The sequence below is a fragment of the Bombina bombina genome, chromosome 4 (assembly GCF_027579735.1).
Source record: "Bombina bombina isolate aBomBom1 chromosome 4, aBomBom1.pri, whole genome shotgun sequence".
In the NCBI taxonomy this organism is placed as follows: domain Eukaryota; kingdom Metazoa; phylum Chordata; class Amphibia; order Anura; family Bombinatoridae; genus Bombina; species Bombina bombina.
The window spans coordinates 287582933-287609909 of NC_069502.1; the positions used below are offsets into that span (position 1 = coordinate 287582933).

General features: G+C 38.8%; 1 protein-coding gene across 1 annotated transcript in view; it reads right to left on the reverse strand.

Annotated features, from left to right (window-relative positions):
* LOC128656215 (mast cell carboxypeptidase A-like) overlaps positions 1-26977 on the reverse strand; it is a 173551-nt gene that overhangs the window by 128513 nt on the left and 18061 nt on the right. The window contains exons 4-7 of the mRNA XM_053710003.1: positions 16484-16595; positions 16284-16385; positions 15277-15378; positions 6042-6152 (exon numbers count right to left, since the gene is read on the reverse strand). Of these exons, the coding sequence (XP_053565978.1) occupies positions 6042-6152; positions 15277-15378; positions 16284-16385; positions 16484-16595 (427 nt within the window). The remainder of the gene's footprint in view (positions 1-6041; positions 6153-15276; positions 15379-16283; positions 16386-16483; positions 16596-26977) is intronic.

Genomic DNA, 26977 nt, shown 5'->3' on the forward strand with positions numbered 1-26977 from the left:
TAATGTAATTTATTTAATTGTAGTGTAAGGTTAGGTGTTAGTGTAAGACAGGTTAGGTTTTATTTTACAGGTAAATTTGTATTTATTTTAACTAGGTAGCTAGTAAGACTCGTAATACCAGCGGTAGTGAAAAAGAGCCATAACGCTGCTTTTTTACGATAACACAAAACTCGTAACCTAGCCATATGATAGCAAGAGAACGAAGAACAATTGATAATAGGAGTAAATTAGAAAGTTGCTTAAAATTGCATGCTCTATCTGAATCACAAAATAAAAAAAATGGGTTCAGTGTCCCTTTAAAGGGACACTGAACCCAATTTTTTTCTTTCGTGATTCAGATAGAGCATGCAATTTTAAGCAACTTTCTAATTTACTCCTATTATCATTTTTTCTTTGTTCTCTTACTATCTTTATTTAAAAAAGAAGGCATCTAAGGTTTTTTTTTTTTTGGTTCAGACCTCTGGACACCACTTTTTTATTAGTGGATTAATGTATCCACCAATCAGCAAGGACAACCCAGGTTGTTCACCAAAAATGGGCTGGCATCTAAACTTACATTCTTGCATTTCAAATAAAGATACCAAGCGAATAAAGACAATTTGATAATAGGAGTAAATTAGAAAGTTGCTTAAAATTGCATGCTCTATCTGAACCACAAAAGAAAAAATTTGGGTTCAGTGTCCCTTTAAGCTCAATAGTGTATGAAATAAGATTGCCTTTTATACACATAGGGGGAATATACATGAGAAAATATCTATAAGGCCATTGGACATTAAATTATAGCATTTGACTTTTATACAACAAAAACATTCACATGGTCATAAATAATACATTTCCTTTTAAATTATTTATGATCATTTACATATTAGTGAAAACACACACACATATATATATATATATATATATATATATAAATCAATGATAATAAATATGTTTGTTGCTATAATATTCACTTAGTTCATATATTAGATTCTCCTGGTTTCCCATTTTTTATTCTGTAATGTATACATCATATATTTCCTGCAGATAATAGGAATCACAATAATAAATAAGTAAATCTGCAGCAAAAGTAAAGTGAACATCAATGGTGTACATTTAAAGTTTTCTTTTAAGTCTGTCTTTTATGTGGTAAGGTTGTGCTAATAAAGAATACTGGATGAGTGCTATATGCCCCCAGATGACCACTTCAGGTAATACAGGTGGAGGAATGTTTTTATTATCACATTATGGCCTCTAGTTATCAACGTGTCTACTTACCTGCATTCGCCGGCCCCAATACGCTCGCCTAAGCTCGCCTAACATCGCCGCCGCGGACCTGAATACGTTCGCCAAAGTTATCAAGAAAGCTGTCAAAAAGCCGCGCACCAAGTACGGTGCAATGAGCAGCGGACTGTTGTTAACTGACAGTCATCGATCTCGCTGCTCATCGGCTTATTCGCAGCTTTCTTGTTAGCCTGTCACTAAGCACCCACACTATACTATACAGTTTAACCCCCTAAACCGCCACTCCCGGAGCCCCCACACCTAAATAAACTTATTAACCCCTAAACCGCCACTCCTGGACCCCTCTGCAACTTTACTAAATATATTAAACCCTAAACCGCCACTCCTGGACCCTGCCGCCACTATAATAAATATATGAACCCCTAAACCGTTGCTCCCGGACCCCACGCCACCTACATTATACCTATTAACCCCTAATGTGCCGCACCCTATAACACCGCCACCTACATAAAGTTATTAACCCCTATCCTGCCGATCCCGGACCCCGCCACAAATAAATTAATTGTTTAACCCCTAAACCGCTGCACCCGGAGCCCTTCGCAACCTACATTACATTTATTAACCCCTATCCTGCCCCCCCTACACCGCCGTTACCTACAGTACATTGATTAACCCCTAATTTACCCCCCCACACCGCTGACACTATATTAAATGAATTAACCCCTAAACCTAAGTCTAACCCTAACCCTAACACCCCCCTAACTTAAATATTATTTAAATTAATCTAAATAAATATTCCTATAATTAAATAAATTAATCCTATTTAAAACTAAATACTTACCTATAAAATATACCCTAAGATAGTTACAATATAACTATTAAAATATGCGTGATGTGAAGATGTATTAGCATCAGGAAACCCCACCCTTTGCCTGTACAAGGTTGTGAGTGACCCGCTATGCCAGTCACAGGCTCAGAGAGAATGCTGCCCACCAACTCGGTGGGTATATAATGCGGGCACAGAGCAGGGTCAAAGCTTGGTTAACACTGTATAATATGGTAAATAGAAAAGCTTGGGACTTACTGTGATACAGCAACCAGTGTGTGCCTCTGAGGGCCGCCATGTTTATGTAAAGTAGAAGCATTCCCTTAATTAGTGTGCTGCTGCTGTCGGATGAGAAGGGCTCTTTCCCCTACTGCTTGTTTTGCTGGCCCAGTGCAGGCATTGGACTGTAACTTGAGCATGACACGCATATGGCTGGACAAGAGGTTGGCATTGTATAAGGAACCACCCACTGTGTGGGACTGGTATAGATAGACACGCTATGCTGGGAACACCTACTAAGTGTGACAGCTATATACACACTATAATGGGAACACCCACACCATAATTTGCTGAGTGGTTGCTGGTATCATTTGTGAACTGTTCCCATTTAGTGACTGGTTTACAAAGTTTTTTGAGAACGTTAGTTCGGGGGTTGTGTTATAGCTACCCTAGGTGAAGGCGCATTGTGTGTAAGAGATTTATTCTATTCCGTCTCCCTGTAAGAGTCTGGTTTGCACACATTGTGCTGGGAATAGTTTCTGTGTGTTGCTTGTAAAAGGTCAGCATCATTACACTGAGAAAGTGATACACACACAATATGCTGTGTGAATACCCACTTGGTGTGACTGGTATCATAACTAGGGTTACCACCTTTCCAGAATTATGACACACTTATTTATACAATAACAAAATTATTTTTTTGAGGGGGCACAGCATTCCATTTGGGCGGGCATTGCCCGTCAATGCCCCCCCTTTGGAGCTGACCCTGGCTTAATATGCAAAGTGGTTAATCTTAGAGGGGGATATAAAAAGGAGGAAATATGCTAACCAAAGTAGTCCCTGAGGAAATGCAGTTCACATGAAATGCATAGGATCTACGCCACTCAGACTCTCGTTTCACTGTGGGAGCTACGCCTTTATGTTTTAAATTATAGGAAATAAATTGAACTTTTACTTTTTCAACTTGCTGCCTCCTCTGTATGTAATTCGAACAGCATTGAATTTGGATTATCACTTTTTGAGAGGGCCGTGAAAACCGGCCCAGCAAGCAGAGTTACAACTTATAGAAGTGAGTACACACCTGGGTCGTCTAATGTAATAACTTTGAAAATACAACCAAAGCTGAATAAGGGCCGTGATTAGGCCTCTGGATGGTTTGACTACTGTGGTCTGGTGAGTAAGCTGAGTAAATTTGGCTAGATGTTTTGCTGAACTGTATGGGTGTTAACATAAGGTGGCTCCCACTTATATATTTGCAACATATTACTGTGATTGAGTACTGAATCGGTTTGTTTTTGAATATTGAAAGTGAAAATTGTGGTTCCTACAAACACGCATTAAACTAATACAACAGCCACACCCCAACATTGCTAACTACCCCGCTACACTATTAACCCCTAAACCAGCCCACCATCACAAATGACCCTGCTACACTATTAACCCCTAAACTGCCACAACCCCCATCGCAAAGTATCCACTAACCTCAAAACAGCTAACCACCCTAACACCGCTAACTCAACACCCCCTAAATTTAAAAAATCACAAAAAACTAACATTACATAAAAATTAAAAATCTGACATTACAGAAAAAAGTTAACATTACAAAAATTCTAAAGCTAAAGTCCCCCTTAAAAACCCACCCCAAAATTAAAAACCTTCTACTAAAACTAAAAGTTACTATAGCAATAGCCCTTAGAAGGGCTTTTTGTAGGGCATTGCCTTAAAGTGATTTAGCTCCTTTTCGCAAAAAAATAAATACAACCCTATTCTACAATATAAGTAACCCCCTCCAAAAAAAAGCCTAGCCAGAAAAAACAACTCTAAAAATTGCCCTGTAGGGCATGCCCTGAAATTTGGTAGGGCATTGCACTAAAGTGATGACAGGAGAGGGACTTACCCGGGGATCTCGCTCCCTGTGTGCCCCCCCCGGTCTCGGAAAATGCAGAGTAATTGCTTCCATCTTGGCATCCCACATGGAGGGAAGCCAAGACTTGAATCCTCCTGCTACTGCCTGCAGCTTCCCCTTCCTGATTTAAAAAATAAAAAGTGCATTTTCTCCCTTCATACCTGATCCATTTCATATACAAGTGCTGAATCCATTCTTAGACATTTGCAGTCATTGGGCTCCATTTAAAGGGACATGAAACACAATTTTTTTTCATGATTGAGATAGAGCTTACAATTTATTCCCCCCCCCCCTAGTTTACTTCTATTCAATTTGGTTTAATTCTCTCTGTATCCCTTATTGAAGGAGTAGAGATGCACTATTGGGAGATATCTGAACACATTGATAAGAGGTATATTTGTTCAACCACCAATCAGCAGCTAGCTCCCAGATTCTGAGCCACTTAGGTATGCTTTTCAACAAAGGATACCAAGAGAATAAAGAACATTAGATAATATAAGTAAATTGGAAATTTGTTTAATATTGTATGCTCTATCTGAATCATAAAAGAACATTTTTGAGTTTGTCCCTTTAAGAAGCAGCAAATGCAGCTTTGGAGTACCTTCAGCTTCAGACTGGCAGTCTGTCATATCTTGTCATCCAAAACGTGATTAAAACCTATCTTAAGATATCCTAGAGTTTACATTTTAATTGACCTCAGGTCTCTGTCTTGATAGAGGTCACTGTCTTGTGCTGACATCTTGGCCCATAAAGATCATTGTAGTGAGAAGACTGAATAGCCCCGTATATCTAGTTCAAATGAAGGTAACAAAAACCATTGCCTTTTTTTAGATAGTTCTGATAAAACATGAGGTCTTCATGACAGCATGAAATAAAAAAGTTGCCTTTTTCGACCAGAAAAAAAGCCCAAAAGGCCTCAGCCAATAGATTGTAAATGACCCCCTATATTCTTAAATACCACCTTCGAGCACTAGAGCGGTCCACCTTGTCAAATAAGACTATTTATGTCTGTCTTAGTGCAGTTATCATAGCACGAGCATATGCTTGTGCAGCCGCAACCCCTGCTCTTGCACAATAAATTACATGAGAGCAGGGCTTTTCAATCATCCCAGAATAATTTAACTCCACTGCCCTTGAGGTGGTGGAGAGGTTATGTACTTAAAGAGATATTAAACCCAAAATATTTCTTTCATTATTCAGATAGAGCATTCAGTTTAAAAAAAGTTTCCAATTTAAATCTATTATCCAATTTGATAACTTTAACTATTATTTCAGATACACAAGCCTAAGAAGCCTGAAGTATGGTAAGAGCGTAAATAGTACAGGCTCCCTTCTTTGCATGGACAATCTGATGAACCTTTTTCCAACATATAGTATAATGTTCAGCATTTTAACTCTGCATGTGAAGCAATGAACACGTGGATTACAGGACTAGTGGCACCTATATGTTGCCACTTTAGTAGGATATATAACAATACAATGGGCCAATATAAAAATGTTAGTTTTATAAATATAATATTAAAGTTATTGTGCTGCTGATTTGTAGCTAGGACACATTAATGAACCACTTTAGTACAAAAATGAATGCACTAATGTAATTTAACACTAGTAATTTTAACACAAGTAGCCCTGCAATGGAATGTGTTTAACTACTGCAAAGGGTTAAAGTGCCACAGAGAACTGCAGGCTTCCAAGCAGAAACTTTTGCAGACCCAATCAAGAAATGCTACTCTCATGACCAGGTTATGAAAATGACTGTGGACTATCTCATTAGATGCTGTTACAAAGTGCATGCCTGTAGTAAAGCGTGTCTAATAATTTTGTAGAGTAGTTATATAAAAATAAATATATAGGGATTATAGTTACATAAGTCCAAGTCCAAACATAGCCATCAACATTAAACACTGGAAGAACGTGGAAGTTGGCACTGTCCATTAATTTGGTCATAGTTTTGTCCTTTCCATAACTTTGTATAGCCTGTAAAGAAGAGAAACACATGGTATTAACATCTTTCACATCTTTGGGAAGTATAGTTTAAAGGGACATTAAGCACTTTGAGATGGTAATATAAAATTATAAATCATATATATGATTTATGTAATTCCATTCAGAAACTGTGAGCTTTCCATTTCCTGTTAGAAATGGAAGTACAGAACACTGTTATATTCCACACAGCCATTGGCTGTACACTCTTGTGAGCTATTTATAACTGTCCCTAATTGGCCACAGCAGTGAAGGTAACCTAAGTTACAACATGGCAGCTCCCATTATTTTATAGACACTAAGGGCTCCATTTATTAAGCAGCGGATGCTGCTTCGGAGCCCCATCGTTTCAGGTCAGCCTGAAATGGAAGTTAAGAAGCAGCAGTTGTAAGACCTTTTAGGTGGCGGACTGAAATCATCTGGATCCGATCCCATCGGGATGATTGATGGCTCCTGCTAGTGGCAATTACCCGCCGGTGAGCAGGGGGCAGCATTGCTAAATGTTAAATGCCGACAGACTAATCTTTTCTTTGAATGCATCATTCTATCTAGTATTTATTTAGCGCTAGATTACAAGCGTAGCGTTATTTTAAAATGCGCCCGTAAAGGGGCAAATTTGCCTGTTTACGGGCACACGTTAAATAACCTTCTATTAAAAGTGGCTGGTTAATGCTTCCGCAAGCTTGTGGGAGCACTTTGCGCTAAGTGCAATTAAAAAGAGGTCAGACCTCTGGTTAATTGAAAAAATTTCCCACAATTGCCCCCTAAATAAAATGGACAGTTGCTTTCTTAAAATAAAAATATAAGCATCTTTATTTATTTTAAAAAAAAAAAAACAGCATGAATCAGTTATGAGGCGTTAAAGTGAGGGGATGTGGGGTGTTAGAAAAACTGAACTGAAAAGTGGCATTACATTGCAGTCTACGTGGACTGTGTTACCACTGTAAATATATATGTATATGCTTAAACACATATATATTTATGTGTTAATATGTGTATTTACAAATATAAACACATAAATATATATGTAGTTGCTGCGCGACTTACCCCCTGCGATGCACTAGGTTTTCTGCGGTGTATCACGGCATCAGAATGAGTCTCCCATTGGAGCCTATGAAAGCACGCTCTCGTGAGTGCAAGCCTTTCAGGCAATGTGAATGCTTTGTGCATTGCGCTTAACTCTTAATACTGAGTGGAGCACAAATATAGCACTCGCAAAAGTGCAATATTGCGCTCCACTCGTAATCTAGTGTTTAATGTCCCTTTAAAGGACAATAAAAGGTCTTAGGCTGCAAGCCGAATTATAAGAAATTGTTTATGTTTATGAGAAGTTGTCAATAAGCTTTAAACATATACCCTTTTAGGGAAGATGATATATTGATTACACATTCTCTAATGGATGTAAGAATACATGAATATAGAGATGTTAATTTGATCACACATTTAGGTTTCATGTCCTCTTGTGTCATTTCATAAACATGTCCATAAACAGCCTCATATATAATAGTACAACATGGTCAGTCACAATGTGTCTTTTGGATACAAACCGTTGTCAGCTTATTAAAGCCAGATGTCACTCTTTTATATCACAATATTACGAAAGGTCGATTCACTAAGAATAAATGGGCCTCAACAATGAGACACACCACTTAATTTCCTATGCTATTTAATCTATCATGAGTTAATCTACGTGCTTGACAGAGTAACATATAAATAAAATTTCTCCAACATAGGTGTGTCCGGTCCACGGCGTCATCCTTACTTGTGGGATATTCTCTTCCCCAACAGGAAATGGCAAAGAGCCCAGCAAAGCTGGTCATATGATCCCTCCTAGGCTCCGCCTACCCCAGTCATTCTCTTTGCCGTTGCACAGGCAACATCTCCACGGAGATGGCTAAGAGTTTTTTGGTGTTTAAATGTAGTTTTTATTCTTCAATCAAGTGTTTGTTATTTTAAAATAGTGCTGGTATGTACTATTTACTCTGAAACAGAAAAGAGAAGAAGATTTCTGTTTGTGAGAGGAAGATGATTTTAGCAAACGTTACTAAAATCGATTGCTGTTTCCACACAGGACTGTTGAGATGAAGTAACTTCAGTTGGGGGAAGCAGTTGGCAGACTTTTCTGCCTGAGGTATGATGGCCACATTTCTAACACATTTCTAATTTCTCCCTCAGACAAAACCTCCCTGGCCCCCTCAGACTGGTGTAGGGGCATGTCAGAACCATTATCATCAGCGTCCTCATGCTCTTCAGTATTTTCTAAAACAGAGCAGTCGCGCTTTCGCTGATAAGTGGGCATTTTGGCTAAAATGTTTTTGATAGAATTATCCATTACAGCCGTTAATTGTTGCATAGTAAGGAGTATTGGCGCTCTAGATGTACTAGGGGCCTCCTGTGTGGGCAAGACTGGCGTAGACGAAGGAGGGGATGATGCAGTACCATGCTTACTCCCCTCACTTGAGGAATCATCTTGGGCATCATTTTCTCTAAATTGTTTGTCACATACATCACATCTATTTAAATGAGAAGGAACCTTGGCTTCCTCACATACAGAACATAGTCTATCTGATAGTTCAGACATGTTAAACAGGCATAAACTTGATAACAAAGTACAAAAAACGTTTTAAAATAAAACCGTTACTGTCACTTTAAATTTTAAACTGAATACACTTTATTACTGAATATGTGAAAAAGTATACAGGAATTGTTCAAAATTCACCAAAATTTCACCACAGTGTCATAAAGCCTTAAAAGTATTGCACACCAAATTTGAAAGCTTTAACTCTTAAAATAACGGAAGCCGTTTTTATATTTAACCCCTATACAGTCCCTGGTATCTGCTTTGCTGAGACCCAACCAAGCCCAGAGGGGAATACGATACCAAATGACGCCTTCAGTAAGCTTTTTCTATGTATCTGAGCTCCTCACACATGCATCTGCATGCCTTGCTTCCCAAAAACAACTGCGCATTAGTGGCGCGAAAATGAGGCTCTGCCTATGATTAGAGAAGGCCCCCAGTGAAAAAGGTGTCCAATACAGTGCCTGCCGTTTCTTTAACATAATTCCCAAGAATAAAATAACTCCTCAAAGCTATAAACTATTAAAAATGCTTAAAAATCAATCGTTTTAGCCCAGAAAATGTCTACCAGTCTTTAAAGCCCTTGTGAAGCCCTTTATTCTTATTTAATAAAAATGGCTTACCGGATCCCATAGGGAAAATGACAGCTTCCAGCATTACCAAGTCTTGTTAGAAATGTGTCATACCTCAAGCAGCAAAAGTCTGCTCACTGTTTCCCCCAACTGAAGTTAATTCCTCTCAACAGTCCTGTGTGGAAACAGCCATCGATTTTAGTAACGGTTGCTAAAATCATTTTCCTCTTACAAACAGAAATCTTCATCTCTTTTCTGTTTCAGAGTAAATAGTACATACCAGCACTATTTTAAAATAACAAACTCTTGATTGAAGAATAAAAACTACATTTAAACACCAAAAAACTCTGAGCCATCTCCGTGGAGATGTTGCCTGTGCAACGGCAAAGAGAATGACTGGGGAAGGCGGAGCCTAGGAGGGATCATGTGACCAGATTTGCTGGGCTCTTTGCCATTTCCTGTTGGGGAAGAGAATATCCCACAAGTAAGGATGATGCCGTGGACCGGACACACCTATGTTGGAGAAATTTTGGTGAATTTTGAACAATTGCTTCATACTTTTTCGCATATTCAGTAATAAAGTGTGTTCTGTTTAAAATTTAAAGTGACAGTAACGGTTTTATTTTAAAACGTTTTTTGTGCTTTGTTGACAAGTTTAAGCCTGTTTAACATGTCTGAACCATCAGATAAACGATGTTCTATATGTATGAAAGCCAATGTGTCTCCCCATTTAAATATATGTGATAATTGTGACATGGTGTCCAAACAAAGTAGGGACAATGATGCCACAGATAATAATAGTGCCCAAGATGATTCTTCAGATGAGGGGAGTAAGCATGGTACTGCATCACCCCCTTCTGTGTCTACACCAGTTTTGCCCACACAAGAGGCCCCTAGTACATCTAGTGCGCCAATACTTATTACTATGCAACAATTAACGGCTGTTATGGATAATTCTATTGCAAATATTTTATCTAAAATGCCTACTTATCAAAGAAAGCGCGATTGCTCTGTTTTAAACACTGAAGAGCAAGAGGACGCTGATGATAACGCTTCTGACATACCCTCACACCAATCTGAAGGGGCCAGGAGGGAGGTTTTGTCTGAGGGAGAAATTTCAGATTCAGGAAAAATTTCTCAACAAGCTGAACCTGATGTTGTAACATTTAAATTTAAATTAGAACATCTCCGCGCACTGCTTAAGGAGGTATTATCTACTCTGGATGATTGTGACAATTTGGTCATTCCAGAGAAACTATGTATGATGGACAAATTCCTAGAGGTTCCGGTGCCCCCCGATGTTTTTCCTATACCCAAGCGGGTGGCGGATATAGTAAACAAGGAATGGGAAAAGCCCGGCATACCTTTTGTGCCTCCCCCTATATTTAAGAAATTATTTCCTATAGTCGACCCCAGAAAGGACTTATGGCAGACAGTCCCTAAGGTCGAGGGGGCGGTCTCTACTCTAAACAAACGCACTACTATTCCCATAGAAGATAGTTGTGCTTTTAAAGATCCTATGGATAAAAAATTAGAGGGTTTGCTTAAAAAAATGTTTGTTCAGCAAGGTTACCTTCTTCAACCAATTTCATGCATTGTTCCTGTCACTACGGCAGCGTGTTTCTGGTTCGAAGAACTAGAAAAGTCGCTCGATAAAGAATCTTCGTATGAGGAGGTTATGGACAGAGTTCATGCACTTAAATTGGCTAACTCTTTTATTCTAGATGCCGCTTTGCAATTAGCGAGATTAGCGGCGAAAAATTCAGGGTTTGCTATCGTGGCGCGCAGAGCGCTCTGGCTGAAGTCTTGGTCAGCGGATGTGTCTTCCAAGACAAAATTGCTTAACATCCCTTTCAAGGGCAAAACACTGTTTGGGCCTGATTTGAAAGAGATTATTTCAGACATCACCGGAGGAAAGGGCCACGCCCTTCCTCAGGATAGGTCATTTAAGGCTAGAAATAAGCCTAATTTTCGTCCCTTTCGCAGAAACGGACCAGCCTCTACTTCTACATCCTCTAAGCAAGAGGGTAATACTTCTCAACCCAAACCAGCCTGGAGACCGATGCAAGACTGGAACAAGGGTAAGCAGGCCAAGAAGCCTGCCACTGCTACCAAAACAGCATGAAGTGATGGCCCCCGATCCGGGACCGGATCTGGTGGGGGGCAGACTTTCTCTCTTTGCTCAGGCCTGGACAAGAGATGTTCAGGATCCTTGGGCACTAGAAATAGTTTCTCAAGGTTATCTCCTGGAATTCAAGGAACTACCCCCAAGGGGAAGGTTCCACAGGTCTCAATTATCTTCAAACCAAATAAAAAGACAGGCATTCTTACATTGTGTAGAAGACCTGTTAAGGATGGGAGTAATTCATCCAGTTCCAATAAGAGAACAAGGGATGGGGTTTTACTCCAACCTGTTCATAGTTCCCAAAAAAGAGGGAACGTTCAGACCAATTCTAGATCTCAAGATCCTAAACAAATTTCTCAGGGTTCCATCGTTCAAAATGGAAACCATTCGAACGATCCTTCCTACCATCCAGGAAGGTCAATTCATGACCACGGTGGATTTAAAGGATGCGTACCTCCATATTCCTATCCACAAGGAACATCATCAGTTCCTAAGGTTCGCTTTTCTGGACAAGCATTACCAGTTTGTGGCACTTCCATTCGGATTAGCCACTGCTCCGAGAATTTTCACAAAGGTACTAGGGTCCCTTCTAGCGGTTCTAAGACCAAGGGGCATTGCAGTAGTACCGTACTTGGACGACATCCTGATTCAAGCGTCGTCTCTGTCAAAAGCAAAGGCTCATACGGACATCGTCCTAGCCTTTCTCAGATCTCACGGATGGAAAGTAAACATAGAAAAGAGTTCTCTTTCCCCGTCAAAACTTCTAAGCTCTTGTCAAGTTCTTCATTCTGTTCTTCGTCCTTCCATAGCGCAGTGCATGGAAGTAATAGGATTGATGGTTGCAGCAATGGACATAGTTCCTTTTGCACGAATTCATCTAAGACCATTACAACTGTGCATGCTCAGACAGTGGAATGGGGATTATACAGACTTGTCTCCGACGATTCAAGTAGATCAAAGGACCAGAGATTCACTCCGTTGGTGGCTAATCCTGGACAATCTGTCACAGGGAATGAGCTTCCGCAGACCAGAGTGGGTCATTGTCACGACCGACGCCAGTCTGGTGGGCTGGGGCGCGGTCTGGGAACCCCTGAAAGCTCAGGGTCTATGGTCTCGGGAAGAATCTCTTCTCCCGATAAACATTCTGGAACTGAGAGCGATATTCAATGCTCTCAAAGCTTGGCCTCATCTAGCAAAGGCCAAATTCATAAGGTTTCAATCAGACAACATGACGACAGTTGCTTATATCAACCATCAGGGGGGAACAAGGAGTTCCCTGGCGATGGAGGAAGTGACCAAGATAATTCAATGGGCGGAGGATCACTCCTGCCACTTGTCTGCAATCCACATCCCAGGAGTGGAAAATTGGGAAGCGGATTTTCTGAGTCGTCAGACATTCCATCCGGGGAAGTGGGAACTCCACCCGGAAATCTTTGCCCAAATATCTCAATTATGGGGCATTCCAGACATGGATCTGATGGCGTCTCGTCAGAACTTCAAGGTTCCTTGTTACGGGTCCAGATCCAGGGATCCCAAGGCGACTCTAGTAGATGCACTAGTAGCACCTTGGACCTTCAACCTAGCTTATGTTTTCCCACCGTTTCCTCTCATTCCCAGGCTGGTAGCCAGGATCAACCAGGAGAGGGCTTCGGTGATCTTGATAGCTCCTGCGTGGCCACGCAGGACTTGGTATGCAGACCTGGTGAATATGTCATCGGCTCCACCATGGAAGCTACCTTTGAGACAGGACCTTCTTGTTCAAGGTCCATTCGAACATCCGAATCTGGTTTCTCTCCAACTGACTGCTTGGAGATTGAACGCTTGATTTTATCAAAGCGTGGGTTTTCAGATTCTGTAATAGATACTCTTATTCAGGCTAGAAAGCCTGTAACTAGAAAAATTTACCATAAGATATGGAAAAAATATATCTATTGGTGTGAATCTAAAGGATTCCCATGGAACAAGATAAAAATTCCTAGGATTTTATCCTTTCTACAAGAGGGTTTGGAGAAGGGATTATCTGCAAGTTCTCTGAAGGGACAGATTTCTGCGTTATCTGTTTTACTTCACAAAAGGCTGGCAGCTGTGCCAGACGTTCAGGCGTTTGTTCAGGCTCTGGTTAGAATCAAGCCTGTTTACAGACCTTTGACTCCTCCCTGGAGTCTCAATCTAGTTCTTTCAGTTCTTCAAGGGGTTCCGTTTGAACCCTTACATTCCGTAGATATTAAGTTATTATCTTGGAAAGTTTTGTTTTTGGTTGCAATTTCTTCTGCTAGAAGAGTTTCAGAGTTATCTGCTCTGCAGTGTTCTCCGCCCTATCTGGTGTTCCATGCAGATAAGGTGGTTTTGCGTACTAAGCCTGGTTTTCTTCCGAAAGTTGTTTCCAACAAGAATATTAACCAGGAGATAGTTGTACCTTCTTTGTGCCCGAATCCAGTTTCAAAGAAGGAACGTTTGTTACACAATTTGGACGTAGTCCATGCTCTAAAATTCTATTTAGAGGCCACTAAAGATTTCAGACAAACTTCTTCTTTGTTTGTTGTTTATTCTGGTAAAAGGAGAGGTCAAAAAGCAACTTCTACCTCTCTTTCTTTTTGGCTTAAAAGCATTATCCGTTTGGCTTATGAGACTGCCGGATGGCAGCCTCCTGAAAGAATCACAGCTCACTCCACTAGGGCTGTGGCTTCCACATGGGCCTTCAAGAACGAGGCTTCTGTTGACCAGATATGTAAGGCAGCGACTTGGTCTTCACTGCACACTTTTGCCAAATTTTACAAATTTGATACTTTTGCTTCTTCAGAGGCTATTTTTGGGAGAAAGGTTTTGCAAGCCGTGGTGCCTTCCATTTAGGTGACCATGATTCATCCGTGTCCTAAAGCTTTGGTATTGGTTCCCACAAGTAAGGATGATGCCGTGGACCGGACACACCTATGTTGGAGAAAACAGAATTTATGCTTACCTGATAAATTACTTTCTCCAACGGTGTGTCTGGTCCACGGCCCGCCCTGGTTTTTTTAATTAGGTCTGATGAATTATTTTCTCTAACTACAGTCACCACGGTATCATATGGTTTCTCCTATGCATATTTCCTCCTGTACGTCGGTCGAATGACTGGGGTAGGCGGAGCCTAGGAGGGATCATATGACCAGCTTTGCTGGGCTCTTTGCCATTTCCTGTTGGGGAAGAGAATATCCCACAAGTAAGGATGACGCCGTGGACCGGACACACCGTTGGAGAAAGTAATTTATCAGGTAAGCATAAATTCTGTTACTTTTATATAACCTAGTGATATCACAAGAATGGTTTAATTATAGTATGATGTATTCCTAAGCAATATTTCTCATTTAAACACAAATACTATGGAAATTAATGAGTGTATTTACTCACTGAAATACTTAGACAAAGTTAAACTCTGTCCTCATTCCAATCCATCATAATCACATACAAATTGCCTTGCACAAATTATTGGTTTTTTTTTTATTCTTAGCTTTCTAATCCATGAATTCATTAGAAAATCATGTAATAATACACTTAACAGATATATTTCTGTATTGATAATTATTCTTATATATTGAGTTATATGCTAATTCATTGCAAAGACACATTAATATTTTTTTTTCTACAAAATTAACCATTAAAGTTTAGGGGAGTTTTGTACATAACAATTTGAATGATCTTGTCCTGGTTACAATTTAATAGAATATTTAGGAAGACCATTTAATTATGTGACCAGATAGACAATTATTGAAACAGACACACTGTAGATTAGAAATGTCTTCATATTTAAAACAAAACTGGGTATTAGAACAAACATAGATAAATATTGACCCATATCATACCTACCTCATTAACAAACCACTGGCAAAAAGCAGGGGAGATCCATTCTCGGGCATGAGCACCACATTCTAGGAAGATATCTTTGTTTTTAGGTTTTGGACTTCCAACCTTGATGGAAAAAATAAAGACAAAAAACAAACAAAACAAAACAAAAAAAACAAGAGAAAAGAATTGCGTTATTCCTCATTTACCAATTATAATTTACATCTCCAAAAATATAAAAAAGAAATTATATCTGTAGTACAATCTTGTAAACATAATCATGCTTTGTAAGTATATAATGAGAAGAAAGTTTTCCATCTTTATAAACTATATTGAACATATTCTTAATTTTAAATCCTGTAACTTTTATTTTATATTTGTTTTTATCCCATATGGGTAATGCAAATTCTGATTGGATATTTGCTATGATATATTTTCTTTCACAACAGTACTAATACTACCCAGTAGAATTGTTGCAATGTTACCCAATTATTTTAATGATGTATTTGGCTAAAAGGTAAGCTGTATAGTTGTATGCAACTTTTAATTGAACATGTTAATTGATATTAACAGTTAAGTGAAACATATTATGCAGTCATTATCCATACTGAATCAATTAGTTGTAATCTTTTACCTCCTGCTAGAATCCCCTGTTTATTTTAGTGTTTATCAAGATTTTCCTGTTATATCATATACGTATTTGTAACAATTTTACTAACTGAATCAATGCAAATAGCTTAGAAAAAATGACCCCAACTTGCATATATACTAATGGATTAAAATATTGGTGATTAAATTAATTGCTTTTGAATACTCACAAAAAAAAGAGAGATTACAAGAAAATGCAGGAAAGACTGAAATCTAGAAATGGTAAAATCTATCTATCTATCTATCTATCTATCTATTTATCTATCTATCTATCTATCTATCATCTATTGTAAAGACAATTATATTAAACTTTGTGGTAAACCAGAAGTATGTATAGGAAGAAGGCTTTAGATGTATAACTAAAAGTCAGGTAGGTTTTGTACCTTGAAAATCAGAATAGGTCGTCCTTCATACGTATTTCCAATAGGAATACATGATACCAAATCAGGACGTGTTATAGATAAATAGTAACACCAAGTAGCAATCTAATAAGAAACAAATATGTGAGTGGTAATAAATTATAAATTTAAGTTTTTATGAAATAACTTCAAAATTACAAGACATGATTAAATGATGGATAGACCTCTGGCCATGTACGGTATTTCTCGAATTTCATGTTGTTATAATTCTTCTGGGGTTGTCCATTTTTCTTAAACTGGCTCTCCACTACTTCTTGTACGTTTTGGAAGAGAATTCTAACAAAAAACAAATTTAATTAATATATTTTCACTAAAGTATTCTTATAAGTGTAGTGTACAAACAATAAAATAAAATGTGGACCCATACACTACTGTAGAACAGGCATTTTTAACCTTTTTACCACTACAGACCCCCAGTGGATTTCCCAGTACTGTATGTACCCATAGCCCCTGCACCAGACTGTCATCATCACCACCAGTTTTATTAGGTACCAGTAGGACTTCAAAAGATGTCAGTAGGTTGGTTTTATTTTAAATAGAAGCTGAAAACATAACAGCTGAAAGAAAATCGCAAGGATTTTACCATAATTATTAAAATGAAAAATGCAAATCACAAATGCACAAGCTAGAATTTTGGTGTTGTTTTTGTGGAGTTAAAACACAGAATCAAAGTATTTATAACAGTGATAGTTTATCATCTAATCTAACAACATCTGTTTTACATAATTCAGAGATCCAATCCCATACGCCTATTATTTGGTTTCCATGCCCCCAAAGGGGTATGGATACCTCAGTTAAGAACCCCTGAACTAACCCCCTCCTGAGTTTCTGTGGAGGGGGTTAGGTTTATCATCTTTCCAATTGTTGTAACAAAATTCTCCATCCTATTTATATGCATATTTATAAATATATAGTATATATACCTTGCATACGTCTCTCTCTCTCTCTTTCTGTCTCTGTGTCTTTCTATCTCTCTCTCTTATATAATATTTAATGTGTGTAATACTTAAGTCAATGCAGTTGATTAAAAAAGTAAATTATCTATGAATAAATACATTTTGAAGACCTTTTGAAGCTCTGACCCAAAAATATTATTGCCAAAAAAGGCCTTGAACCTGGGGGGCTGCAGCATTTTTATTGCCTAAAGCAGTACAAAACCTAAATACTCCACTGGCTGGGTGGAAGATGTGTGGAGTTTTTCTTTGTTTCTTGCTGCAGAGCTGTTGTGAGATGCAAGAATGTGTTGAGTCTTAAAGCTAAAAAACATAATGGGATACAGGGAGGATGGGTAAGTGGTAAGGCAGAGGCCCTGATAAATTTAAGTGTTATGATGTGTTGAAATATTCAAAGGGATCTGCTGCTATGTCGAGCAAGCCTGTCTGAATATTCCAAGTTCTTGATAAAGTTGCATCACCAAGAGGCGTTTACTATACATACCATTGGTCGGCGATGCTGGCTATAGACAACACCCAGCATCGCAGACTATATTGGTGATGTACTATAGTAAACGATCCCTGGAATATAACTGCCGTGCCTAACAATTAATCCTAATATCCCTAAACCAAAGTACCCCATGATCATAAACTAAAACTATACTAATAAAGATCTAAATCGCCACATGCACACAGCAAGTATCTAACTATTAACCTCTAAACTGCTAAATACCCACCGCAAGTATCTAACTATTAACCCCTATGAAGCCACATAACCACCGCTAGCATCTATTAACACCTATGCTGCCACATACTCACCGCTAGTATCTAACTATTAACCCCTATGTTGCCACATACCCTCCGCTAGTATCTAACTATTAACCTCTATACCACCACATACTCATTGCTAGTATCTATAACTTTTAATCCCTTTGCAGTCACATACCCACTGCTAGTATCTAACAATTAACCCCTATGCTGCCATATATCTTAAACACAAACTAACCTCACACCTAACCCCCATCTAAACTAAACCCCCTAAGTTACAATAAAAATAAAAATCTAAAGGCTAGATTACGAGTTTTGCGGTATAAGTGAAAAAGCAGGGTTAAGGCTTATAACGCTGCTTTTTCACTACCGCTGGTATTACCAGTCTTGCAGGTTTAGGGGCACCTGACACTTTTTTGGCCTTAGCGCAAATTAACTTACGCAATTTGCATAAAGTCTTTTTTCAATGGGAATTCCTTAGTGCCGGTATTACGAGTCTGCCTGGGAGGCCAAAAAGTGAGCGGTACACCCTATACCGCCAAGATTCGCAACGCATTGTAAAGTTAGTAGTTATGAGTTTTATGTTACAATACCGTAACATAAAACTCATAACTAAAGTGCTAAAAAGTACACTAACACCCATAAACTACCTATTAACCCCTTAACCGAGGCCTTCCCGCACTGCAAACACTAAAATAAAATAATTAACCCCTAATCTGCCGCTCCGGACATCGCCGCCACTATAATAAACATATTAACCCCTAAACCGCCGCACTCCCGCTTCGCAAACACTAGTTAAATATTATTAACCTCTAATCTGCCGCCCCTAACATCGCTGCCACCTACCTACATTTATTAACCCCTAAACCTAAGTCTAACCCTAACCATAACACCCCCTAACTTAAATATAATTAAAATAAATCTAAATAAAACCTACTATTAATAACTAAATAATTCCTATAAAACTAAATACTTACCTGTAAAATAAACCCTAAGCTAGCTACAATATAACTAATAGTTACATTGTATCTAACTTAGGTTTTATTTTTATTTCACAGGCAAGTTTGTATTTATTTTAACTAGGTAGAATAGTTACTAAATAGTTATTAACTATTTACTAACTACCTAGCTAAAATAAATACAAATTTACCTGTAAAATAAAACCTAACCTGCCTTACAATAAAACCTAACCTTATACTACAATTAAATAAATTACCTAAATTAAATACAATTACCTAGATTACAAAAAAAACAAACACTAAATTACACAAAATAAAAAAAAAACATTATCAGATATTTAAACTAATTACACCTATTCTAATAGCCCTATCAAAATAAAAAAATACCCCCCAAAATAAAAAAAAACCCTAGCCTAAACTAAACTACCAATAGCCCTTAAAAGGGCCTTGTGTGGGGGCATTGCCTCAAAGAAATCAGCTCTTTTACCTGTAAAAAAAAATACAAACACCCCCCAACAGTAAAACCCACCACCACACAACCAACCCCCCAAATAGAAAAGGGCATTTGGATGGGCATTGCCCTTAAAAGGGCATTTAGCTCTTTTTAAATTGCCCAAACCCCTAATCTAAAAATAAAACCCACCCAATAAACCCTTGAAAAACCCTAACACTAATTCCCGAAGATCCACTTACAGTTTTGAAGACCCGACATCCATCCTCAACGAAGCATCAGAAGTCCTCATCGAAGCCCGCAGAAGTCTTCATCCAAGCGGCCGAAGTCTTCATCCAAGCCTGCAGAAGTCTTCATCCAGACGGCATCTTCTATCGTCATCCATCCGGCGCGGAGCGGCTCCATCTTCAAGACATCCGACGCGGAGCATCCTCTTCAATCGACGACTTCTTGCAGAATGAATGATCCTTTAAATGACATCATCCAAGATGGCGTCCCTTGAATTCTGATTGGCTGATAGAATTTTATCAGCCAATCAGAATTAATGGTGAAAAAATCCTATTGGCTGTTGCAATCAGCCAATAGGATTGAGCTTTTATCCTATTGGCTGATCCAATCAGCCAATAGGATTGAGCTTGCATTCTATTGGCTGATTGGAACGGCCAATAGAATGCAAGCTCAATCCTATTGGCTAATTGGATCAGCCAATAGGATTGAAGCTCAATCCTATTGGCTGATTGCATCAGCCAATAGGATTTTTTCACTCTTAATTCCAATTGGCTGATAGAATTCTATCAGCCAATCGGAATTCAAGGGACACCATTTTGGATGACTTCATTTAAAGGAACATTCATTCAGCAAGAAGACATCGATTGAAGAGGATGCTCCGCAACGGATGTCTTGAAGATGGAGCCGCTCTGTGCCGGATGGATGAAGACTTCTGCGGGCTTGGATGAAGATTTCGGCCGCTTGGATGAAGACTTCTGAATGCTTCGATGAGGACTTCTGCCGCTTCGTTGAGGATGGATGTCGGGTCTTCAAAACTGTAAGTGGATCTTGGGGGTTAGTGTTAGACTTTTTTAAGGGTTTATTGGGTGGGTTTTATTTTTAGATTAGGGGTTTGGGCAATTGAAAAAGAGCTAAATGCTCTTTTAAGGGCAATGCCCATCCAAATGCCCTTTTCAGGGCAATGGGAAGCTTAGGTTTTTTTTAGTTAGTATTTTATTTGGGGGGTTGGTTGTGTGGGTGGTGGGTTTCACTGTTGGGGGGGGTGTTTTTTTTTACAAGTAAAAGAGCTGATTTCTTTGGGGCAATGCCCCGCAAAAGGCCCTTTTAAGGGTTATTGGTAGTTTAGTTTAGGCTAGGGTTTTTTTTTATTTTGGGGGGGCTTTTTTTATTTTGATAGGGCTATTAGATTAGGTGTAATTAGTTTAAATATCTGATAATGTCTTTTTTATTTTGTGTAATTTAGTGTTTTTTTTTTTTGTAATTTAGGTAATTATATTTAATTTAGGTAATTTATTTAATTGTAGTGTAAGGTTAGGTTTTATTGTAAGGCAGGTTAGGTTTTATTTTACAGGTAAATTTGTATTTATTTTAGCTAGGTAGTTAGTAAATAGTTAATAACTATTTAGTAACTATTCTACCTAGTTAAAATAAATACAAATTTGCCTGTAAAATAAAAATAAACCCTAAGCTATCTACAATGTAACTATAAGTTATATTGTAGCTAGCTTAGGGTTTATTTTACAGGTAAGTATTTAGTTTTAAATAGGAATTATTTAGTTATTAATAGTAGGTTTTATTTAGATTTATTTTAATTATATTTAAGTTAGGGGGTGTTAGGGTTAGACTTAGGTTTAGGAGTTAATAAATTTAGTATAGTGGCGGCGACGTTGGGGGCGGCAGATTAGGGGTTAATAAATGAAGGATAATATGGGTAGGGAAAGGGAGACTAGTTAAACCTTAAGTATAGAACTTTACCTCGAGCTAAAAAGCAATGCTCAGGTGATTGTAAAACCTTATATGAAGGAAATAAAGTGGTGTGCAGACCCTTAAACTAATATATATTCATAGTATAAAGTGAGATAGAATAACAACCATAATTAGATTGTTATTAGGAAAGACAGGGATTTCAGCACAACCTTTTTTAATGTAAATGCTAAGCAAATGCAAAGCTCCGCATTTAGCGGTATGTGAAGTCCATTCTCGTCAACCACAGACTTCCAGGGCATACAAACAGAGACTAATTTTCTTATGCAAGACACATGAACCAAATAAGCAAAGAAGCACTGATAGACGTTATGCTTGAAACAGTATTCACTGTCAAAATTTTATTAAATATTTGTTTTATATTGCAAAAGGTACGCTGAAACTTTAAAACTGTAAAAGGTATGGACTGACAACACCTCCACTAGCGGGTGGTTACATACTAGACGTAAAATTCGCCACCATAGTGATCCTTGAGGATCTATGCCAGTACACAAAAATGTGTTTATAACCTAAGACAAGCAGCATAAATTGATTGAACAGCTGAATCATACGTAATGGAGCTAATATGTAGCTCTAAGTATTGTGCACAATACGTTATTTAGCCAATATTTATTATATATGGTCATACAAGAACAGTGTAGACTGTGGGGGATGAAAAAGCAACTCCAGTAACAGCGGGCACCACCAATATAGTGAGAGGTATCTGGTGTCATGAAAATTAATTCTGGATCTATGTTTAACAACCCCAGGATACAGTCTAACTGAATGCTAGCAGCTTAGATTAAAACATACAGTTTCATTTAATACAGATATGTGACAAGACAAAAATGGACTATGGGGGTGAGAAAAACAACTCCAGTATTCAGCGGACACCACCAGTATAATGAAAGGTATCAGGTGTCATGAATATGCAAGTATCTGGATCTATGTTTAACAGCCCCAAAGCGAGTCGTTTTGTCTTTACAGTTTATATTATGCAGATAGCATCATACAATATCATGCAATATCTATCAAACATAATCTATAATAAATGAAGGTAGGTGGCGGCGATGTTAGGGGCGGCAGATTAGGGGTTAATAATATTTAACTAGTGTTTGCGATGTGGGAGTGAGGCGGTTTAGGGGTTAATATGTTTATTATAGTGGCAGCGACGTTGGGGGCGGCAGATTAGGGGTTAATAAGTGTAGGTAGGTTGCGGCGACATTGGGGGCGGGAGATTAGGGGTTAATAAATATAATGTAGGTGTCAGCGATGTTGGGGGCAGTAGATTAGGGGTTAATAAATATAATGTAGGTGTCGGCGATGTCGGGGGCGGCAGATTAGGGGTTAATAAATATAATGTAGGTGTCAGCGATGTCAGGGGCGGAAGATTAGGGGTTAATAAATGTAGGTAGGTGTCGGCGATGTTGGGGGCAGCAGATTAGGGGTTAATAAGTGTAAGATTAGGGGTGTTTAGACTTGGGGTTCATGTTAGGGTGTTAGGTGTAAACATAAATTTTGTTTCCCATAGGAATCAATGGGGCTGGGTTACTGAGCTTTACGCTGCTTTTTTGCAGGTGTTAGACTTTTTCTCAGCCGGCTCTCCCCATTGATGTCTATGGGGAAATCGTGCACAAGCACGTATAACCAGCTCACCGCTGACTTAAACTAACCCCACTAAATAAAAAAATAAAAATTTCCAAGTAACAGAAAATAACAAAAAGCTAAGTTACAAAAAATAATAACCTACGTTATAAAAAAAATCATTATACCTAACACTAAACTACATAAAATAAGATACCCATTCAAAACAAAAAACCCCCACTAACACTAAAATAATTACAATTGCCCTTAAAAGGGCCTTTTGTGGGGCACGGCACTAAAGTGATAAGCTCTTTAAAACATTTTTTTAACAAAAACCCCCGCTCTACAATACAAGTAACCCTCACCCCCCAAAATAACAAAATCTAGCAAAAAAAAACCTAGACTAGAAAGTAAAAGTAAAAATAAAAAACCCTATTCTTAAAAAAAAACACCCCAAAAATGCCCTAACTAATCTCAAAAGTGGTACTCGCCTTTGAATAATCCAGCTCCTCTTGATCCGACATTGGGCCCTCTTCATCCTGGTTACTGGCACTGGGGGCCATCTTTGCGGTGGCAGAGGCACCTCCACTCCACAATCTTCATCCACATCGGGGCTCTCTTCGCAGCAGCGGAGGCAGACTTCCGCGGGCCTCTTCCGCCACCACTGCTTTGCAATCTTCGGTTCTACAGCTCTCTTCGAGGAGCCCTGGTCTTCTTGTGGTCGCTGCCACACACTGAAATCCCAAAAAGTGCGGAAGCCCAATAAATAGGGGTACTACTTAATTCTGATTGGCTGATTTTAAATCAGTCAATCCCTGTTGGCTGATTTAAATCTGCCAATAGCAAGAACAATTTTAAATTTAAATTCTAATCATCCAATAGAAAAGGATAATTAGAATTTTAATTTAAAAAAAGTTCTTGCTATTGGCTGATTCAAATCAGCCAATATCGATTGACTGATTTAAAATCAGCCAATCAGAATTAAGCGGTACCCCTATATTTTTTAGTTCTGCACTTCCAGGATTTCAGTGTGCGGAGGCAAACACAGGAAGCCCAGGGCTCCCCAAAGACTGCCTAAGAGCTGAATATTGCGAAGCAAAGGTGGCGGAAGACCGCCTCCATGAGGATGGACCACCAGAACCTGAAGCCTGGATGAAGAGGACCCTGACATGGAAGAAGACTGCAGAACGGAGGCGGTGGAAGAGGCCACGGAAGTCCTCCTCTACCACTGCAAAGATGGACCCCTGGCACCAGGAACAGGGATGAAGAGGGCCCAATGTCGGATCAAGAGGTGCTGGATTACCACTTTTGGGGTTAGTTAGGGCTTTTTTGGGGTGGGTTTTTTATTTTTAAGAATAGGGTTTTTTATTTTTTATTTTCTTTTGCAGGCTAGTTTTTTTAACTTAGATTTTTTTATTTGGGGAGGGGGTTAGAGGGTTACTTGTAATGTAGATGGGGTTTTTTGTAATTCTTTTTTTTTATTTTTTTTTTTTATACAAAAGAGCTGATTGCTTTAGAACAATGCCCATTCTTTTTAAGGGCTATTGTAATTGAATTTAGTGTTAGTGTTTTTTTTTTTTGGGTGTTTTTTTTATTTTATTGACCATATAGTTTATTATTAGGTATAATAGTGGGTTGTTTTTTTATTATACTGTAGGTTGTAACTTAGCTTTTTTATTTTTATTTTTTAAGTAACTTAGCTTTTTTTTTTTCTAACTTAGTGTGGTTAGTTTAGAGGGTGGTTTAGTTTAGAGGGAGGTTAGTTTCGAGAGGGGCTTAGGTGTAAGTATAGTTTTATTTTGGCAGTTTAGGCCTTAATCTCCTAAACACCCACCATACCTGTATAGGGGTTTATTAGGTGATAATTGTTAGTTACCATTTATTAGGTCCTAATCTCGTAACCACCCCTTATACCTGTATAGGGGTTGATTAGGTAATTATTGTTAGTTACCATTTATTAGGCCTTAATATCCTAACCACCCCTTATGCCTGTATGGGGGTTGATTAGGTGATTGTTGATCGTTACCATTTATTAGGCCTTAATCTCTTAACCACCCTTCATACCTGTATGGGGGTTTATTAGGTTATTATTGATGGTTACCATTTATTAGGCCTTAATCTCCTAACCACCCCATATACCTGTATGGGTATTGATTAGGTGATTAGGTTAGGAAAGTGTAGGGGTTAATAGTGCATTTATCTCCAATTTAAAAAAAAATATGCATTCTTATGTATGATGAATATTCTTTTAACTGTTGTATATAAATTAACCCCTTAAGGACAAGGCCATTTTTCAATTTCTTTCCCTTAAGGACCAAGGCTATTTTTACATTTCTGCGGTGTTTGTGTTTAGCTGCAATTTCCCTCTTACTCATTTACTGTACCCACACATATTATATACCGTTTTTCTCGCCATTAAATGGACTTTCTAAAGACACCATTATTTTCATCATATTTTACAATTTACCATAAAAAAAATTATAAAATATGATGAAAAAATGGAAAAAAACACACGTTTTCTAACTTTGACCCCCAAAATCTGTTGCACATCTACAACCACCAAAAAACACCCATGCTAAATAGTTTCTAAATTTTGTCCTGAGTTTAGAAATACCCAATGTTTACATGTTCTTTGCTTTTTTTGTAAGTTATAGGGCAATAAGTACAAATACCACTTTGCTATTTCCAAACCATTTTTTTTCAAAATAAGCGATAGTTATATTAGAACACTGATATCTGTCTGGAATCCCTGAATATCCCTTGACATGTATATTTTTTTTTTAGTAGACATCCCAAAGTATTGATCTAGGCCCATTTTGGTCTATTTCATGCCACCATTTTACCGCCAAATGCGATCAAATAAATAAAATTGTTCACTTTTTCACAAACTTTTTCACAAATATCAGGTTTCTCACTGAAATTGTTTACAAACAACTTGTGCAATTATGGCACAAATGGTTGTAAATGCTTCTCTGGGATCCCCTTTGTTTAGAAATAGCAGACATATATGGCTTTGGCGTTGCTTTTTGGTAATTAGAAGGCCGCTAAATGCCGCTGCGCACCAAACTTGTATTATGCCCAGCAGTGACAGGGTTAATTAGGTAGCTTGTAGGGAGCTTGCAGGGTTAATTTTAGCTTTAGTGTAGAAATCAGCCTCCCACCTGACACATCCCACCCCCTGATCCCTCCCAAACAGCTCTCTTCCCTCCCCCACCCCACAATTTTCCCCGCCATCTTAAGTACTGGCAGAAAGTCTGCCAGTACTAAAATAAAAGTTTTAATTTGTTTTTTTTATTATTTAAAAAAATAATAATGATATTCTGCTGTGTAGGATCCCCCCCTTAGCCCCCAACCTGCCTGATCCCCCCCAAAGAGCTCTCTAACCCTCCCCCCACTAACTATTAGTAACCATTTTGGGTACTGGCAGCTGTCTGCCAGTACCCACTTTGCAAAATAACTTTTTTATTTTTTATTTAAACCTAACATTTTCTGTAGTGTAGCTGCCCCCCCTCCATACCCTACACCCTCCCCCTCCCAGATCACCCCCAGATCACTCCTTGATCACCCCACCACCCTCTTCCAGCCCAAAAAAAATTTCACATAATTGTGTTAGATCGCGATCGCGATCGCGCGTGCGCGCGCGCGCGATCGCGAACGCGCACCCACCCCTCACCTTCAGCGCGCGCTCCCGCGCGCACCCGGCATAGTGAACAGCCGGAAGGAAGTTCCCCAGTGATGGGCCACCCACCCACCTCCCTGCAATGGCTCCCACCCACCAACGATCAGGCACCATCACTGGCCGATGCAGAGAGGGCCACAGAGTGGCTCTCTCTGCATCGGTGTGCCTAAAAAGGTATTGCAGTGATGCCTCAATATTGAGGCATCACTGCAATACCTTGAAAGCGGCTGGAAGCGATCAGGATCGCTTCCAGTCGCTTGAAACCCTTAACGACGTACAGGGTACGTCTCTGGTCTTTAAAGACCAGTTTGTGT